At 45.4% G+C, this 14,045-nt stretch overlaps 1 protein-coding gene across 3 annotated transcripts in view; it reads left to right on the top strand.

Moving 5' to 3' along the window:
• Nucleotides 1–14,045, top strand: part of si:dkey-103g5.4 — a 39,074-nt gene that overhangs the window by 9,173 nt on the left and 15,856 nt on the right. For all 3 annotated transcript variants that reach the window (XM_013133519.4, XM_020050556.3, XM_020050551.3), the window contains exons 9-19: nucleotides 2,105–2,194; nucleotides 2,458–2,584; nucleotides 3,040–3,202; nucleotides 3,667–3,855; nucleotides 4,066–4,240; nucleotides 4,514–4,635; nucleotides 5,422–5,532; nucleotides 5,856–6,061; nucleotides 7,833–7,990; nucleotides 8,287–8,514; nucleotides 8,824–9,159. In XM_013133519.4, the coding sequence (XP_012988973.4) occupies nucleotides 2,105–2,194; nucleotides 2,458–2,584; nucleotides 3,040–3,202; nucleotides 3,667–3,855; nucleotides 4,066–4,240; nucleotides 4,514–4,635; nucleotides 5,422–5,532; nucleotides 5,856–6,061; nucleotides 7,833–7,990; nucleotides 8,287–8,514; nucleotides 8,824–9,159 (1,905 nt within the window). The remainder of the gene's footprint in view (nucleotides 1–2,104; nucleotides 2,195–2,457; nucleotides 2,585–3,039; nucleotides 3,203–3,666; nucleotides 3,856–4,065; nucleotides 4,241–4,513; nucleotides 4,636–5,421; nucleotides 5,533–5,855; nucleotides 6,062–7,832; nucleotides 7,991–8,286; nucleotides 8,515–8,823; nucleotides 9,160–14,045) is intronic.

Raw genomic sequence — 14,045 nt, 5'->3', positions numbered from 1 at the left:
GTGAGCCCCCAAGATACTCTTAGTTGTAATTGACAGTTAGATCATGGATGCATAGACATACATAGACATACATGGACATGGATACAGACATGTGCAAAACATAGGACACCCCATGACAACCGTTATCTTTTCCAACATTTTTACACAAATGGACATTTGATCTTGCGTTTCACAATTTTGAGAGATGGAAGGAGTATAACAATGGCAATAAAACTGAAGTAATGTAACTTTGTCTCTTGTAAGGACAAAGTTAAGACAACCCCACATTTATTACAACTGAAAATGGCTTAAATTTGAGTCAGATGGACCACATCAGGTGCAAATGATTAGAACATCGTTTTTTGGAGGATTTTGGGGGAGCCTGTCTTATTTAAACCTCACACTTTTAGTTTGGTTTGCTCTTGATTGTTGAAGTGAGTGGTATCATCTTGACTAGATCAAAAGACTCTAAGACCTTCAGAAAGAAGGTTGTAGATGCATATGAGTCTGGGAAGGGATTTAAAAAGATCTCCAAACAATTTGAAATCAACCATTCCACTGTCCGGAAAGTGGAAAACATTTGAAACAGCAGCCAACATGGCCAGGTCGTCCTTGCAAGTTCCGCCCAAGAAAGGACCGCAAGATGGTTATGAAACTCTTGAACAATCCTTTAATTTCATCCTGGGACCTACAAGTAGGTCTTATCACAGTTGATGTCAAAGTACATGCATCTACCATCAGAAGGAAACAGCAGACGTTTGATTTTTATGGGAGGTGCGCAAGGAGGAAACCCTTGCTGTCAAAATAAACCATCAGGGCAAGAATAAAGTTAGCCAAAGAACATCTAGACCAGGACCTCTGGAACAACGTGCTTTGGACCGATGAATACAATGTTGAATTGTTTGGGCACAGTAACAGAATACTTTTTTGGCGCAGCATTTGAGAACAAGAACCTCATAACAACTATGAAGCATGGGGGGGGGGGGGGGGGTGGAAATGTCATGGTTTGTGGCTGCTTTGCTGCAGCAGGGCCTGGTCAGCTCACCATCATAGAATCTACTATGAATTCATTATTGCTTAAGAGGATTCTTGAGGACTGAAATGAAAGACCAACTGTCTGAAAATGTAAGCTGCAGCGGATGTGGACCATGCAACATGACAATGACCAAAAACATTCTAGTAAATTCACCAAAGAATGCCTCAAAAGACAGAAATGGAGGGTTCTGGAATGGCCAAGCCAAAGCCCGGATCTTAATCCTATTAAGATGCTGTGGTGTGATTTGAACTGGGCTGTGCATGCAAGAAACCCATCAAACATCACACAGCTTAAAAAGGTCAGCTTGGAGGAGTGGGAAAAACCAAGTGAAGATTGGTTGAGCGTTCTTGGAAACGTCTCACTGAGATTATTTCAGACAAAGGGGGCAATGCCAGCTATTCAGACACAGGGTGTCCTAACTTTGTCTTAAGCAGGAATTGGCATCTTTGTACATTTTGTTGTTAAATAAATGATAACAGTTACATTTTCATTGTTTTTGGTTAAATTACATCACCTTTATCTATAGTTATTGTTTGAAGGACGATTGAAGATTGATACGTCCATATTTCTTCAAAAATCACTAAATGTTTCACGGGGTGTCCTAATTCTTTCACATGACTGTAGATATAGATCATAGATATGCATACACATGCATAGATATTGATGATAGATCATAGATATGCTTACACATGCATAGATGTTGATGATAGATAATAGATTATTGACATATTTTACCCAATACAACCCCAAGTGGGTGGTGGGTAATGGTTTTAGAATAAACGGGAATGAAACAAAATGATTCATATTTTAAATACAAACACTTGCCAGCTCACTGAACATGTGAAGTTGCTATCTGTCCAGCAACTGATAAAAAAAAGAAACCCAGATATGTGTCCTAATGTGCCAAATGTAGTGAGGATATGTCACCTAAACAATATCAACAGGCCCTAATGACCAACTGCAAAGTGTGTGTGTTTGTGTGTGTTTGTGTGTGTTTTTTCTTGTGCGTGTGTGTTTGGGTGTGTGTGTGTGTGCTTGTGCGTGTGTGTTTGGGGGTGTGTGTGTGTGTGTTTGACTGCATTTTGAAAGACGCGGGCTTCCTAGGTCTCCTCAATGCCATCCCACAGGAGATTCAGAAGTTATTTCCAGAGAAAAGCCCTGGTCATCACACATTAACAGGTTAGCTATCCTAAATCAGACAAAATTATAGAATAATTACAGTGGTTTAAATGTTACAGTGGTTTAAATGTTCACTTTAAAAGCTAGCATTAAGATTTCTTGTTTGCTCAACATAATTTCATGGACATACATATTTACGGCGAACATTTATTAATAAATTCATTAACTTAATCTTACACTAATTTCTTCGTTAGTTTGTTCATTCATTTATTCTTTGTTAAATGTTTTTAATTTATTTATTCCTTTTTTTATTTACCCCCCAGGAGCAACAAACTGGGGAGGAAACAGGAACTCCAGCTCTGTGGGTGTCCTGAACCCTATTGCATGTCTACACCTGGGAGACACTCTGCTGTTTACCGTCACTAGGCAACTCTATCCCAAGTATGACATGTAAGTCAGTCACTCTGTAAAGCACTTTGTGACAACTGCTGTTGTAAAAAGGGCTTTATAAATACATTTGATTGAGTCAGACATTAACTGTAAACAGCAGGGGTTCCCTAAATGTTGCTGTATTTCAACAGTTTATATTGTAATGCAGACCCAATAGCAACTTAATAATTTCATTTGGACTAGGACATTCTGTTACATATATAGTATAAAGATAGTACTATAAAGATAGTATATTTTTTATCTGAAGTGACTAAAATATAAAACAAAATCTATAGGGAATTCAGAAAAGACCATTCAGCAAAAATGTTGAACGAATGACCTCTTTTCTAGGAACCCTGGTTGTATGTATGGCAGCATGCTTTGCAAATCCAATCTCCTCACTTGACAAGTCGTTTATTCATTCTTTTTTAGTGCCTTCAATTAGTTTTGAAGCCTTTTTTCGCCGTGTTTTCCAGAGAGAACCTGTATAACACCAACAGTGACTTTGACTGGGGTCCTTTGAGGAGACTGGCTGAGGACATGACGCTGTCCAGAAACCCCCCGACACTCTTCACCGTGGTCTTCACTCAGCCCGGGGCGTACGCCTTTCAACTCAGCCGGCATCCACACAAGCACATGGTACCAAGGTCATTTCACTTTAGACGTCCGCCGAAACCCTGTCGCCCTGTTTGCTCGATCAGAGCCTTCCGTGTTCCAATGGAACCGTGGAATTGGGTGAAAGGTGCAGTGGCTGTGAACTTCAGCACAGTTTATCTTTATTGACCTCCTTCATGTAAATGCCTCCACTGACTTGGAACCGAACAAAGCTGAAGCGATTGACGTCCGTCGGTAATGTTTGCACTGACCCGGGTTGATAGCGACTTCTTTGTGTAAAATGTAGTCACTATTATTTAGGTGAGTGGCTGTCCCACTTAGCTATCTTAATGGGTTTGAACTGTAAGTGGGGCGGTATAGGAAATGTAAGTGAAATGTAATAGGTGAATGTGGTGAAACATATTATTTCCGTGCTGAAGTGTAAACTGATAACGGTGATATATTACTCTACCGAGTCAAGCACGCATGGCCAACGTCTTGCCTTGCAGTACGTGAGGGTGATGCCGGCGGGAGTTCAGTGCTACGAGCAGGGGCCTTTCTTCCACTCTGTCCCCCACCATTTCACCAGAATGGGCATCGCTAAGAGACAGCACCTGCTCCTGCGCCCTGATTGGTTTGTGACAGGAGGACTGCTGCTTGGCGCTGTGCTCATCATCGGCCTGTGTGTAACCCTGCTGGTGAGGGCACATCGGGGGTTTTGACAAACACACACACACATACACACACACAAACGCAGACAGAAAGATACACAAACACCCACACACCATGCACTGTTGGCAACCACACTCAACCTCGCTGAATGTCTTTTATCTTCTAGTGGAGTATGGCTCATGCCCATTCTACACACAGCTAAGTAGGTCATAAATATTTGTTCTCTCCATGTGCAGATTTTGTTCCGGGAGTATGGCTGGCCGGAGAAGGTGTCCCACAGGGCCCGGTACCGCAATTCCCAGCTCCAGTACCCCATGGACGACTACTCCTCAAAGGGGTCCAAAGTGACGGCGTTGAGGAAGCACCACAGGAAACTCCAGGCCAACACGACAGCGGCCTCTCTACAGCAAGGCACAGCAAAGCCCCCTCCCTCCTCCCACGCGACCTAATCATTATACAGCATTCCCACAGTACTACTACTAGTGTTCCTATAGCCTGGCAGTACCTGTGCACCTCATTACTTCAGAAAACCCTGGGTATATGGTGTGAGTGACACATTGCACTGGAATCCCACGATGTTGTGATTGCTAAATCACGGCAACCAATACGATATCAACAGCCGCAAATGCTACACTCAGAATATTTTGCAATTCTGCCATGTAAGTGTTGCTATTTACATTGTAGATGACTTCTGGGACTATGAGCATCAAGTGGACCTGGAGGCCTTCAACACCAACACATTCTACAGCATCCTGCTGAATCACAGTTTGTCAGTTACCGCTAAATTGGGCCAGCTCAGAGGAGAGGTACAACCCTGCACACGCGTACCAGGAATGACAATGTCATTGTGGGTTTATACTGTATATAGCTAAGGCGATCTGGATTCCATTTTACAATAATTTTAGCAGCATTATCATGCCAACTCATTGGTGTTTAATGCAACAGGTTGCAAACGAAACACTTTGTGAAATGATAATCAATTTGAGACGATAACGCTGTTTTACAGTGTGTTTGTCCATAGGTTCTGTAAGCCCCCCCTCATGTTATATCTATCCCTGAACCATCCCTCGCCCAGAACTAAAAATACACCATGCTGAATATATTTGGTGTATGTAGTATTGAGCTTTCTCCTCATCTTGTGTGGAATGCTGGTTTTTATCTTGGGTTTCACCACATTGGTTTAAACAGTTTGTGGTTAGAATTTTGGCTGGTCACTAATACCAAACCCCCCCTGTCACCTCCGGGGAGCTGAGCTGATAATTAGGGAAAATGGGGAGTGCGACTCTGATGAACTTTGGGAACCCTCTGTTGGATACATAACCATGATGGATACATAACCATGTTGGATACATAACCATGATGGATACATAACCAAGTTGGATACATATCCATGATGGATACATAACCATGTTGGATACATAACCATGATGGATACATAACCAAGTTGGATACACATCCATGATGGATACATAACCATGTTGGATACATAACCATGATGGATTCATAACCATGTTGGATACATAACCATGTCGTTCTTTTCCAATGTTTGTGTGCATGTATTTTTGAGCACGTGTGCGCATTTACGTCTGCAGGTGAAGGACCTGTACCAGGGGGTGATAGGCAAGCTGAAGGGGCTCCAGCTGCGTTCTGGCTTGTCTGCGGTGGGGAAAACCAGAGAAGGCTACGAGAGGCTACGAAGACAGGTGTGTGTTACCCTGAACTGAAAAAAAAATATGAATACAGTTTAAGCACTAAATTCACTAGATTCACCCCAAATCAAGCCAAATCAAATTTCAGCAGCTTACTTCCGGTGTCAGTGAGACATTTATGTGTGGATCTGGAGAAATGCTTGGATACTGTAATTCTTCCACCCTAAGATCCAGTGAAAACAGTCTTAGCCAGGTTTTATACAGTACAAAAGACCAGTCAGTGACCTCATTTGACAATGGAAATATCCTGTGTAAATAATGCAAATAAGTGCGTTTGATGGAATTGAGCCTTCATGTCTAGACATAACCATCACCAGGTGGAGCAGGAGGTGGTCAGGCGCAGGTACCTGGCACAGCAGCTCAGGCATCTCCTGGGCTGCCAACTAGAGGTCCTAAGGACGGAGCTGTGGGCCCAGCAGACTGTGCACAAGGCCTTTGGGGCCCGACTCAGAGAGTGTGTGAGGCTCTTGGGCCAGGTTATGGATAACCCACACCCCCTCTTCTGGGACGACCACACACAACAGTTACGTCTGAACCTGTGTCTCTTGTCTATTCCTGTCGTGCTGTGTGTATAAGGAAAGCTTTTCCAAGTGCTCTTTTAATTGGCCAGCTCTTTAGTTCATATAGTTACACTATCATTAACCTTGAATCCAGAGCACCATGCCCTGTTTTTACAGTATTTTATTTTATATAACTTATTTTTTATATAAAAAATAGAATCAGCAATGTATCAGCTACTTATAAGAGCCAGTATAAAAATCAGCAGGGCCAGCCTACAGTGAGGGAAAAAAGTATTTGATCCCCTGCTGATTTTGTACGTTTGCCCACTGACAAAGAAATTATCAGTCTATTATTTTAATGGTAGGTTTATTTGATCAATGAGAGACAGAATAACAGCAAAAGAAATCCTGAAAAACGCATGTCACAAATGTTATAAATTGATTTGCATTTTAATGAGTGAAAGAAGTATTTGATCCCCTCTCAATCAGAAAGATTTTGGGCTCCCAGGTGTCTTTTATACAGGTAACGAGCTGAGATTAGGAGCACACTCTTAAAGGGAATGTGTTACCTGTATAAAAGACAATCAAGCAAAAAAATTGTATACCTACACAAGACTGGAATGGGGTACAAGACCATCGCCAAGCAGCTTGGTGAGAAGGTGACAACAGTTGGTGTGATTATTCGCAAATGGAAGAAACACAAAAGAACTGTCATTCTCCCTCGGTCTGGGGCTCCACGCAAGATCTCACCTTGTGGAGTTGCAATGATCATGAGAACAGTGAGAAATCAGCCCAGAACTACACGGGAGGATCTTGTCAATGATCTCAAGGCAGCTGGGACCATAGTCACCAAGAAAAATAATTGGTGACACACTACGCCATGAAGGACTAAAATTCTGTTTTGCCCGCAAGGTCCTCCTGCTCAAGAAAGCACATGTACAGGACCGTCTGAAGTTTGCGTGTGAACATCTGAATGATTCAGAGGAGAACTGGGTGAAAGTGTTGTGGTCAGATGAGACCAAAATCAAGCTCTTTGGCATCAACTCAACTCACAGTGTTTGGAGGAAGAGGAATGCTGCCTATGACCCCAAGAACACCATCCCCACCGTCAAACATGGAGGTGGAAACATTATGCTTTGAGGGTGTTTTTCTGCTAAGGGGACAGGACAACTTCACCGCATCAAAGGGACGATGGACGGGGCCAAGCACCGTCAAATATTGGGTGAGAACCTCCTTCCCTCAGCCAGGGCATTAAAAATGGGTCATGGATGGGTATTGACAATGACCCAAAACACATGGCCAAGGCAACAAAGGAGTGGCTCAAGAAGAAGCACATTAAGATTCTGGAGCGGCCTAGCCAGTCTCCAGACCATAATCCCATAGAAAATCTGTGGAGGGAGCTGAAGGTTTGAGTTGCCAAACGTCAGCCTTGAAACCTTAATGACTTGGAGAAGATCTGCAAAGAGGAGTGAGACAAAATCCCTCCTGAGATGTGTGCAAACCTGGTGGCCAACTACAAGAAACGTCTGACCTCTTATTTCACTCATTAAAATGCAAATCAATTTATAACATTTTTGACATGTGTTTTTTCTGGATTTTTTTGTTGTTATTCTGTCTCTCACTGTTCAAATAAACCTACCATAACAATGTTAGACTGATAATTGATTTGTTAGTGGGCAAACATACAAAATCAGCAGGGGATCAAATACTTTTTTTCCTCACTGTAAGTGAACACAAAACGTTTAGACCTTAGACCCGTTGAACAACAACTCTGGTCCCTGTCTTATAATGCAGTGTGATGCAGCGGGTGACGTCCCTGGCATCTGAGATGGCAGAGCAGGTGTCTGGGGAGTGCCAGCGACAGGGGGCTTGGTCAGTCCTGGGAGAGGCCATGGGTGCTAAGTTACTGTGCCCCCACACTGGCACAGTCCTCAGCAAGGAGGACATCTTGGGTGAAAATGTTTTTCGTTCTGTAACGGGCATTAGGATTAAAAGAGAACGCCTGTTTTATATCACAGGAGTCAGATGTCCCTGTAGTTCTTTACATCAGCAGTTTTGGTTGATATGTAGAGCGCGCATTGACACCACCTTGTGGTGAAAATATGTAATTGCGAGGCAAGGGAAATATAAAGCGAGTCAGGCTACATTCCAAGTCAGATTAATCTTGAATTGTTGACACGGCCCTGGTTGTTCAAGAGACTTGAGTTGAATTTGCTGAAATACTTGTTGACGTTCTGATTCCTCCCAGCTCCTGACGGATCAGTGTGTTCCTCCGAGGCTGTCCATATGGACTCTATCACGGGTCTCATAACACCCAAACCCCACACCCACATGCTCGTGGCCAGCGGGCACAGCATGCCGGTGCCGCCCGACTTCTTCATCCACCCTCAGACTGGCCGACTGCTACCAATAGTGGGCAACGTGGGCTACGACCCGGGCAGCTCGTCTCTGATCCTCACAACGGACTCATGTGCAGGTGGGATTCGACTGAAAACATTGCACAATATAAAACCCAGAACAGAATCTAAATAAATGAAACGAGACTCTACAGGTGGGACAGCAGCATAGAGCGAATCTGAAAAAGGCCTGAGCTATAGTACATGCGTTCGTATATAATGCGGTTATGTATAAACCATATTATAGTCAACAATTAAAGGTTACCAGATTAGAAAAGATAATTACATTATCTTTACATGATCTTAAAGATAACCCATAGTCTTAAATTAAAGGAAAGGTAATGATTGACGCCGGTGTTCTGAGTATGCTATTCCTTTTTTGTTATCAGGGGACATGAGGAAATGGGACTCGCCCCTGCTGCCGTTCGTGCCATACCCGCTTTCTCCACTTTCAACCCAGCCTGTGCCCGTCCGACTGAGGGGTCTCCGCCCGGGACAACGACTGCTGCTAGGGGGACCCATGTGTGACCCAGAAACAGGCCTCCTGGTTCCCATTTTAGCTGTAACCATCCACCCCCAGACTGGGCTGGTGTACCCCCTAGGAGGTGTTCACGTGTGCCCGTTTACCCACCTGTCCCAGCCAATCCAGGCGGGCTCCCCCATGTTGGACCCCAGGACAGGAAATGTGGTCCTGACAGCAGGTGTCAGTCTGGACTCTAAAACAGGTCAGCACAACAAGGATGAGAAAATGTCCAACTTCTTTGGACATATAATACTGAAACTGCTCAAATGTTTGAAAAATACTAGTTACTTCAATTACACTGGTTTATTAACAAGCAAAAAAAAAAAAAAAAGAGCCATGCAATGTTTTCACTCACATTACATACATTTGCAAATGTCACATTGAAATGTCTTTCTTTTTGCTATTTTATTTGAAAACATTATTTTGATATTTAAGTGAGCACAGTTAGAGCAATAAATAGGGAATTAAAGCTGCACAGGCCCTGCCAAAAAAGGCTGTACCTCAGAACTGAGCTCTAAAACAATAAGACTTGTAAGGGAAGCAATAAGGCCAACAATAACTTTGAAGGAGCTACAAAGTGATCTGCCTGAAAGTGGAGTAATGGCGCACCAATCCATCATATCAAAAGCTCTGCATAAATCTGGTGTTTATTTGTAGGATAAAAATAAAGAAACCTTAATCCAAAAAGTACCATCTGAAAGCACAAGAGTTGCCCAGCTAAGAACTTGCTTCAGTCTGCAAGAAAAGAGTAAAGATTTGACAATTAGAAATAACACAAATCAAACAACCAAAGCAGACCTCCATCAGGGAACATTCACGAGACTTTTAATGACAGGAGAATCATTGTTGCAGCCCCAGCTAAACAAACCATTTTAAAATAGCTTTTGTTCTGATTCCTCCCATAGATCTGACAATGAAACTGTTTAGCGGGGTCTTAAAAACAAAACAAGCTGTAACATTAAATAGGACTTGCTTCTCAAGCCTGTAGGGTCCTATGGGACCCGTCCAATCTCATTGATGAAGACTTTAGCCTGCCTGGTTTGCGCCAGAGAAAACAGAGAAACAAAAGACACAGTCCATCTGACAAGGCTATTGCAAAATCCCATCTGAACACTTTCCGCCCTTGGCTTTCCGTTTGAAGCGTTCACGTGCCTCCACTATTTACACAAGTGTACCAAAGCTAAGCGAATGAAAATGATAGTGGGTGTAGGGGCTAATTAGTCCCTCCAGTGGCCAATTCCAGCAAATATGCAATGATGCAGCATCCATGAGCAAAGTGAAATCCCATTCCAGGCACCATGTTACTTTTTTCTGCTAGTGTAACTAATCACAAAAGAATGGAAAGATGTTTCTAATTATATGAAAAGGGTATTTTTTATACCTAATTTCTAGACCAATATAATAGATGGCCAGCAGATGGAGCCAGTGAGCAGGGACATACTCGCCTTCATGCACATCTCAGTCCATCATGCTATTTAACAGGTTTTCAGAGACTCAAGCATTAAATATTTGTTTCAATGTGTAATCAGGAGTAAATAAATATTTATACCTATAAATACTTCTATTTATCCAATATCAACCCTAAATATCTTATTTTTCACTCCAATGTTTATAAATTCTAATGAGGAGAACCACTCAAAAGACAAGCCCCTTTAATGTGGAGGCAGTTTGTCTCTGGAGGGGCCTCTCAGTGGTGGTTAAGTTAGAATGGATGCTGGTGGTTGACATTTTGGTGACACCCTGACACCCTCCAACTCCTGTCCATCTTCCTCTGCTTCCTCTTCTGTTCTGTAATGGTTTTCCACCCTGAGCTTCCCCGGAAATGCCTCCTCTATTGGTCCCAAAGGGGGGGGAGGTATGTAGGGACAGGGCTGACCCAGCTGTGAGCTTTCTGAATCTTCCAGAAAGACGATTCCAAAAAGTATATGTGAACAATTAGCCTACAGCTATGGCAGAATATCTAAGTTGTGATTGTGTAACAACATGAATGGCCAAATAATAACATTATTAGAAAGGCTTCATACTAGCTCTATAGTTTGTAATAATTGTGAGATTTTGGACACAGTACCTAGAACGCAGATTATTCAGAAATAATGATAACTCAACATCAGCTAAATATGATTCATTAATCCAACATGAAATGTCATAGGAAGTGATTAGAAATCTGCATCTACCTTCCGCTTATCCGGGACCGGGTCGCGGGGGCAGCAGTCTAAGCAGAGATGCCCAGTGACACGACGGTGAACGAGTGAGGACCCAAATGCAGACACAGAGGCAGAGGAGGGCGGTCCAAAGTGTTTAATGAACAAACAGGGAGTGGGCAGGCTCGTGGTGGGGACAGGCAGTGTTTGTTGTCAGGCGGTCAGATGGTTAAAGGTACAGGAGAGGGCAGGCAGGCTCGTGGTGGGGGACAGGCAGTGTTTGTTGTCGGGCGGTCAGATGGTCGAAGGTACAGGAGAGGGCAGGCAGGCTTGTAATCCAAAAAACAGGCAAGGGTCGTAATCCAGGGAATGGAAGGACAGGTAGACTGGATGATGCACACATAGAATGCTGGAAACGACTGTAAAAGACAAGACGATCTGGCAACTGCCGAACAGAGAACAGGGTCTAAGTACACAGGGCCAATAGGGAACCGGGAACACCTGGTGAGGGGTGGGGACAAGACAACAGGTGAAACACATCAGGGTGTGACACCCAGACTTCCCTCTCCCTAGACACTTCCTCTAGCTCTTCCGGGGGGACACCGAGGCGTTCCCAGGTCGGGTCTCCTCCCGGTGGGACGGGCCCGGAACATCTTCCCGGGAAGGCGTCCAGGAGGCATCCGGAACAGATGTCCAAGCCACCTCAGCTGATTCCTCTCGATGTGGAGGAGCAGCGGCTCTACTCTGAGCTCCTCCCGGGTGACCGAGCTTCTCACCCTATCTCTAAGGGATCGCCCAGCCACCGCGAGGGACACAGTCGAATGCCTTCTCCAAATCCACAAAACACATGTGGATTGGTTGGGCAAACTCCCATGAACCCTCCAGCACCCTGTAGAGGGTATAGAGCTGGTCCGGTGTTCCACGGCCCGGACGAAAACCACACTGTTCCTCCTGAATCCGAGGTTCTACTATCGGCCGTATTCTCCTCTCCAGTACCCTGGCATAGACTTTCCTGGGAGGCTGAGAAGTGTGATCCCCCTGTAGTTGGAACACACCCACCGGTCCCCCTTCTTAATAAGAGGCACCACCCCGGTCTGCCATCCCAGAGGCACTGTCCCCGACTGCCACGCGATGTTGCACAGGCGTGTCAACCAAGACAGCCCCACAACATCCAGAGACTTGAGGTACTCAGGGTGGATCTCATCCACCCCCGGTGCCTTGCCACCGAGGAGTTTCTTGACTACCTCAGTGACTTCAGCCCGGGTGATGGACAGGTCCACCTCTGAGCCCTCAGCCTCTGCTTCCTCAATGGAAGACGTGACGGCGGGATTGAGGAGATCCTTGAAGTACTCCTTCCACCGCCCGACGACATCCCCAGTTGAGGTCAACAGCTGCCCACCTCTACTGTAAACAGCGTTGGTAGGGCACTGTTTCCCTCTCCTGAGGCGCCGGACGGTTTGCCAGAATCTGCTTGGCCTGCCGGTACCCGTCAGCCGCCTCAGGAGTCCCAGAAGCCAACCAGGCCTGATAGGACTCCTTCTTCAGCTTGACTGCATCCCTTACTTCCGGTGTCCACCACCGGGTTCGGGGATTGCCGCCTCGACAGGCACCGGAGACCTTACGGCCACAGCTCCGAGCGGCCACTTCGACAATGGAGGTGGAGAACATGGTCAACTCGGACTCAATATCTCCAGCCTCCCTCGGGATCCAGTCGAAGCTCAGCCGGTGGTGGGAGTTAAAGATCTCTCTGACAGGAGACTCGGCCAGACGTTCCCAGCAGACACTTACAGTACGCTTGGGTCTGCCGAGTCTGTCCAGCTTCCTCCCCCGCCATCGGATCCAACTCACCACCAGGTGGTGATCAGTTGACAGCTCCGCCCCTCTCTTCACCCGAGTGTCCAAGACATATGGCCGCAGGTCAGATGAAATGACAACAAAGTCGATCATCGACCTGCGGCCTAGGGTGTCCTGGTGCCACGTGCACTGATGGACACCCTTATGCTTGAACATGATGTTTGTTATGGACAAACTGTGACTAGCACAGAAGTCCAATAACTGAACACCGCTCGGGTTCAGATCAGGATGGCCGTTCCTCCAAATCAAACCCCTCCAGGTGTCACTGTCGCTGCCCATGTGGGCATTGAAGTCCCCCAGTAGAACGATAGAGTCCCCAGTCGGAGCACTTTCCAGCACCCCTCCCAGAGACTCCAAGAAGGTTGGGTACTCTGCACTGCCGTCCGGCCCGTAGGCACAAACAACAATGAGAGACCTATCCCCGACCCGTAGGCGCAGGGAAACAACCCTCTTGTTCACCGGGGTAAACTCCAACACAGAGCTGGGGAGCTATAAGCAAACCCACACCAGCCCGCCGCCTCTCACCATGGGCAACTCCAGAGTGGTGAAGAGTCCATCCTCTCTCAAGGAGTGTGGTTCCAGAGCCCAAGCCGTGCGTAGAGGTGATCCCAACTATCTCTAGTCGGCCACCAGGCGCTCGCATACGAGCCCCAACCCCGGGCCTGGCTCCAGGGTGGGGCCCCGGCTGCGCCATACCGGGCGACGTCACAGTCCTCAAAATGTTTTCCATCATTAAAGGGTTTTTGAACCGCTCTTAGTCTGACCCGTCGCCCAGGACCTGTTTGCCTTGGGAGACCCTACCAGGGGCATATAGCCCCAGACAACATAGCTCCTAGGGTCATTTGGGTACTCAAACCCCTCCACCATGTTAAGGTGGCAGTTCATGGAGGAGTATTATTAAGTAGAGATAATATTTTAATCAATGACAATGTGAGCTACATGTTTATTATTATTTATATTATTATGATTTTAAGGTCAACATTGGGATGGCAGTTGGAGTGGCAAGGCTCATTTCAAGGGAGGAAGTAGCAATAGTGTGACTTATAATTAGAAAAGCATTCACTCAGCTCACAAAATTCTAACAAATGCTTTT

The sequence above is a fragment of the Esox lucius genome, chromosome 1 (assembly GCF_011004845.1).
Source record: "Esox lucius isolate fEsoLuc1 chromosome 1, fEsoLuc1.pri, whole genome shotgun sequence".
NCBI lineage: Eukaryota > Metazoa > Chordata > Actinopteri > Esociformes > Esocidae > Esox > Esox lucius.
Note: the sequence above shows the minus strand (reverse complement) of the source record. Positions and strands in the feature narration are given on the sequence as shown.